The following is a 6,348-nucleotide window of genomic DNA, read 5'->3' on the forward strand; positions in this document are numbered from 1 at the left end:
GCAAACAATAGACATGTTCACTTTGCTTATTGGACCATTTCTGGGGGCTTAACAGCTTCTGACATTTGACCTTATATAATAGCCTTGGCACATATGCCAAACTCAGAATCGCATTATAGCATACTACCTTTACTACTCCTGCCACAGAAAGATATGATAAAATAGTAAGAGTAATGCACTAATATGCGGGTCCGAATTCAGAAATATTGTATATGACTGTGTCCAAAATCACATTGCTCTTTTGACTAAGTAATTACTTTGAAACTGCGCTCTAGTTCTGTATAGTATGAATTTAATCCCAATGTAGCCTACTACATTTTTTATGTTGTCATTGTCATGTGACCTACCAGCATCAGTTTTTTAATGAGGCCTTGCTGAGAGCTTTTGTCAAGTGGGAATTAACTGGTATAAGAACAAACCAGTGTGCCTGTGCCTTTTCCTGTGACTCCTTTGATCAGCAAACAGACACCAACAGAGTGTTTCTGCATTGAAGTTTATGAAATTGTATGAAAAATGTGTATGTGAGTTTCCCAAAAGATCACGTGATCAGCATGATCTTTTACTCTGTTCTCACAAGATTTTCAGTTACATCAGTTGGTAATTAAAGACCTTTTGTGGTGTCTTACATACCTTTCTGAATCTGAGGGGATAGTAGTATCTCTTTTAAGTCACAAATATGATGCAGATAATAAGTAAATATGAACAATATTTGGAAAACAATGTTTAATTGAATTTATATGTGGTATTGTATGATTTGTATGGTATGTCCACATCCAGTATTCTGGTATCATCCCCCGCCTCCCCAAAACACATATGCCACAGAAGATTTGTGCTAGTTGCTCAAAGTTTCCATGTGGAAAAGTGCCGCATGTAGAAGTTAAATGCACATCTTCTTAAAGAGTCAGACCACTGGCTGCAGAGGAAGTGTGGGTGTGGTTGTGACTCATAGATGCATTACTTAAGTTCCTAAAGTTAAATATATACAAACCATAAAAAGAGAACATGAAACTAACACTTGATATTTGTAATTAGGCTGGCAGAGGCACAGTGAAGCCCCACAGTGGATTCAATGCTAATAATGATGCTGAAGTTCTCTACAAAGCCATGAAAGGACTCGGTGAGTTTGACAAACATATTAAATGTTCATTTTGACACATTAATTATCAGTAGACCTTCAAATGCATGTCTATGATTCCACACCGTATTATATCGATAGAACCAGTATAACTGCAAATTATAATCTATAATGCTGTAGAATATCAGAGGTCTTACACATTTAGTGTGACTTATTTATTATTATTTGGAGTATCAATGCTGCATGTAGGTTAATTTGTATTTAGACGTTAATTAGTGAGTTTTGCTTGTTTAAATAGTTTAGTTAATTCTTATACATGAATAACCCAAAATATTGCATTTGGGTGTACGAGATGGATATCGGTCTACTCATTATGTAATGGTCATCATCAACATTAATTCATTTTTTTTTACTCAGGCACTGATGAGGATGCCATTCTCCAGCTGTTGACAGCACGCAGTAATGCACAGCGCCAAGAAATCAAAGCTGCATACAAAACCCTGCATGGAAAGGTAATATCATAAGCATGAGTAATGTACTCTTAACACTGTTTAATTTGAATACATGCAGAACATTTAAAAGGTGCATACATTTCTTTTTTTATTTTCATCTTCATCTCTGTTTAGGATTTGGTGGATAATTTGATGTCAGAGCTGGGTGGGAAGTTTGAGAGTCTGATAGCGACTCTGATGACTCCTCCCATCATGTATGAGGTCACATGTCTGCGGGATGCTATTAAGGTACATACCAATAACTATAGGGCTGTCAATCATTTTTAAGACAAGAAAACTACTACTCACAATTGTTGTTGTTGTTTTTTTTTGTAAAAGTACTTGTAGTGAAATACACTTGACATTTTAATAGACAGATCAGTGTATATCTGAACATTTGCATTTTGTTGTCTTAGGGTGCAGGCACAGATGAGAAAGTGTTGGTTGAGATCTTGGCATCTAGGTCACCTAATGAAGTCAACCAGATCAAAAGTTTATACAAGCGAGGTAACTGTGTTTGTGTCGGTTGTGTACTATAAGTCTTTGACTTTGTATTCTCATTCTTAGTTCTTTGCTCTTGATGATGTCTATATATGTATTATAGAGCATAATGATGACCTGGAGGAAGATGTGACTGGTGACACTGGAGGTCATTTCAAGAGGATGCTGGTTGTTTTGCTACAAGTATGTAGTCCATTAACAATAAAATGAAAATCCAAGATTTAAATCAACAATGTGTCTGTGTATGTGAGTAGTTCTTATAAAGTGAGACAGGAAATTTCAATCCACTGTAAACAGACCTGCATGTTTATAAATAGTGTGCATGTTTTGTCATTTATAGTATTACTGTTCAATCATTTGATATTATATGATTTCTCTATAGGCCAGCAGACAGCAGGGTATACAAGAAGACCTCATCCAAAGCGATGCCCAGGTAAGTTTGTATATGTACCATCACATCAAGTCCAATGCAACTAAATATTTGCAAATACTTGTTTAAACTAAAGTGGCCATGTTGAGTTGGATTCAAAATGTTTTCATTTTTTAAAAGTGGAATAAAAAGTCCAGCATCTTTTGACTTGATGTAAAATGAGGTGAAATGCTTCCATCTAGTGCTTGTTGTGTGTAATACCAGTTTGTCAGTCTTTAAAAAGTTGAAAAACTGTTTGTGTTGGGTGTAGGCTCTGTTTGTCGCAGGAGAACAGAAGTATGGAACTGATGAAGGCCAGTTCATCACTATACTGGGAAACCGTAGTAATGCTCACCTTAGGAGAGGTTAGTGTGACACATGCATGTAGGTAATGGAAATGGTATTTTTACTTTTATAAATTCATTTGTTTCTGTTAATTTCTCTGCAGTGTTTGAGGAGTATAGAAGGCTCTCAGGGTATGAAATAGAGGAAAGCATCCAGAGAGAGACATCAGGAACCCTCCAAGAAGTACTGCTGGCTGTGGGTAAGACACACACACACACACAAACATTTTTCAATCAAATATGGTTAATTCTTCAATCAAGTGCAAAACAGAATTTTCCTTATTTTACTTTTTATAATTTTATTATAGAGGGGAAGTTAAAAAGTATGGGTAGGGACTATGGACAAAATGGAGAAAAAAATGTAATCTGCCCTTTAAAAAAAAAAATCATATTAGGGAGGGAATAATTCTTATGCATATGCAGCAAACATATCTTGGGTTTTCTCTATGTGTGTCTGTTTTGTTTCATAAAACATTCTTTTCTCTGCCTCGTCAGTGAAGTGTGCCCGCAGTGTGCCAGGGTATTTTGCTGATAGCCTTTACGGTGCCATGAAGGTGAATCTATGTTTTAATATTAAATGAATATATATATATTTAGTATTTATCTCTTTGATTAGAAGATTTTCTGATCCAAAAAAGAAGGACTGCAAAGAACAAATGTTATTTTGATATCATCGAAATACAATACTTTTTTTTTTCCTTAAGTTTTTATTATTGTATTTTCCAGTTTAATTTTTAAAGATTTTGTAATTTTGTTGTGTGTTTTTGTCATTTTTATTATTAATGTTGTTGTTGTTGATCCAAAATGACTAATTTGATGCAATATCAGCAAAATCCAGTAAATGGCGGTAGGCTAAAGTGCGGTATATAAGAGTTACGCAATTAGAATGTGCTCAGTAATATCTTCAGGGTCGGATTTACCCTTTATTGAGACAGGCAAAAGAAATGTTTCGGTCCCCCTTGCCTATTAATATATAATATTACCACCCCAATATGTCAAATAAAAATTAATCATAATCCATGGAACTTGTTACAGTGTTGTTCTCTATCGCAGAATCCCATTGCTGATTACAAAACATCATTTTACTTTAATGCTAGTAACAGAGGCTTCAGCCTGTAATATGCAAACTAATGCAGTTATGAGAGGGAGAGAGCTTAAGCGTGTCTGAATTAGTGTACCGCATAGTACGGTAGAGTACTGCATGTTTGTCTTTCAACATTCTTCGGCTGCATGCATCTCTACCATCAGTGAATCTGTAAAAGTGTGCTTTTAATGGGGAATAAAAAGTAATGGGGCAAACATGGAAATAGTTTGTCTTTTTATCCTGTTGTTTATTAGCTATATTTATTTGCTTAGTCAATGTTTAGGCTATTTGGGTTTTTGGTTATTCTGCAGTTTTCCGGATTATAAATCACATTTTTTATCATCCAAAACATGCTGCGATTTATATTCCAAAGTGATATATATATATATATATATATATATATATATATATAGCAATCAATGTGAAGTGCAAAGCGCAAAAATTTGGATTGATGCATTTCCCACAAACTGCTAGTTTCATTTTGGCTTGGAGTTTATAATAAATGTTGTTAGTAGTGAATGAGACTATATTTTCTGATTCTTTTATCCTTATATTTTTCATTCCTTGTTCTTTTATAAATAGTGCTAAATTTAAAGGATTTCTTGTGGAGTGAGGGCAACGAAAATAAATGTTTCTAAGGCTTATAACGTTTCATTTAATTTATGTTATTTCTGAATTAAATGATAAAATGTTACATACATTAATTGACTTATATACGTTTTTTTTAAGCTCATAAAAAATACAAGGTAGAGAAGGTACAAGAACAGAACTGCCATGTTATGTACAAGTATATATACAGTACAGTAGTAACTGAGTGTCAAATTAGAATAAATAAATATATAAATAAAAAAATCAAAGCTTCATTTGTCATGCATATACTATGCGGCTCCTCACTTATATTAAAAAAACTTGATGTGGCCCTCAAGTCAAAAGGTTTGCCCATACCTGCTATATAGGTTTTATTAAATTTAAACTAAATGAAAGAGTTTAATGTTTAAAATTGTTTTTTTAATGATTTTAGTTTTAGTTAACTGTAATAACCCTGCAAAGAACTTACCTCTTGGTTTAATTTTACTTTCATCCTGCAGGGGGCAGGCACCGATGACCAGACATTGATCAGGATCATGGTTTCCCGCAGTGAGGTGGACATGTTGGATATACGTGCTGAATTCCGCAAGAGGTTTGCTACCTCTCTGCACAAAATGATTCAGGTATACTCATGCATACAGGTGTTAGTATTTAGCAATTAATGCCTTACAAATTTTATTCTTTATCCACATCACCGAAACTGAATTTTCTCTCATCTTTCTCTTAAATTTATTTCCGTTACCACAGGGTGATACCTCAGGTGACTACCGTAAAGCCCTGCTACTGCTGTGTGGCGGTGATGATGCATAAACCCTGCCACCCTCTCTGCCTGGGTCGGATCCCATGACTCCCATCTCTGGGGCAGGTCTATGGGACGAGGGCCTAGTCCCCTTCTGAACCCAATTCAGGACGAATTACAAAAACATGACATTCCAAATCAAAAGAAGGATCTCTTGTCCAGCGGTGAAGATGCTCTGTATAGCACAGAATTGCTTAATTCAAATAAGCAATAAGCACATTTTGGCATTCATATTTCATGAAATGTGTAATCGATTTAGAGAAGAAAAATATTTTAGTATAAACTTCAAAAATATGAGACACCTTCTCTTTTCTATATTCAAAGACTCAGAGAAAAACATAATAACCCTTCTCTTGTTGTACTCAGTGAAGCAATATTTTATATGCATTCAACAATTTTTCACTTATTTATTGTTTGTATACTTACTAACTTACTTAACATTTCAGTGTATAGCAATATAGTATAACAACCAGTCTCGTAACTGACATTGTTAGCAAGTTCATGTTTTAAACTAGATTTGTGGTAAAGGAAAAGTTAAAGGAAAGGCTCACTGAACTTTTGGTGTCAGTGGTTTGGAGAAAAAAAAGAAGGTTATTTCATCAATATTCCACTGTTAAAGTTAAACATACTGCCCATAATTGTTAAATTGATATATAATTACACACAGCAAATAAATATTAGCAAAACATTTGTCCTCTTTAAGGTTATTGATATTCATTAAAAGCTGAAGAAAAAGGTGCTACTACTAAAATGTTTTAATATGTCATTGCCATAATGTTCACAATAAACACTCATGAAATAAAAGCAAATAGACAGTCTCCTGTATGACTGATGACATCATGACAACTGAGCTGTTTTGTGCATTTGTTGTCATAAAGCAGTTCACCCTTTTTGCGTAATTTTGCTCACCAAACGTACACATTACCAGAACAGATTTATTAGAGTCAGTGTACCATCAAGTCGGCATTAATAGCCTTGTGGGCAGTGTGCCGACATACAGCACCGTTGCGCTACAGGCGTCTTGAGTTTGAATCCTGGCTCGAGGACCTTTCCTGAT

General features: G+C 34.7%; 1 protein-coding gene across 1 annotated transcript; it reads left to right on the plus strand.

The window, feature by feature from the left end:
• Positions 1–1,032: 1,032 nt before the first annotated feature.
• LOC107671923 (annexin A5-like) lies at positions 1,033–6,100 on the plus strand (the record flags this gene model as incomplete). The annotated part of the gene is made up of 11 exons (XM_016464935.1): positions 1,033–1,117; positions 1,493–1,587; positions 1,702–1,815; positions 1,983–2,073; positions 2,171–2,250; positions 2,450–2,500; positions 2,748–2,841; positions 2,925–3,020; positions 3,316–3,374; positions 4,993–5,115; positions 5,240–6,100. Coding segments are annotated over 11 exons (951 nt in total), but the record flags the coding sequence as incomplete, so codon positions are not given.
• Positions 6,101–6,348: the final 248 nt, after the last annotated feature.

This window comes from Sinocyclocheilus anshuiensis, unplaced genomic scaffold (assembly GCF_001515605.1).
Source record: "Sinocyclocheilus anshuiensis isolate Anshui unplaced genomic scaffold, SAMN03320099.WGS_v1.1 scaffold128, whole genome shotgun sequence".
Lineage (NCBI taxonomy): Eukaryota > Metazoa > Chordata > Actinopteri > Cypriniformes > Cyprinidae > Sinocyclocheilus > Sinocyclocheilus anshuiensis.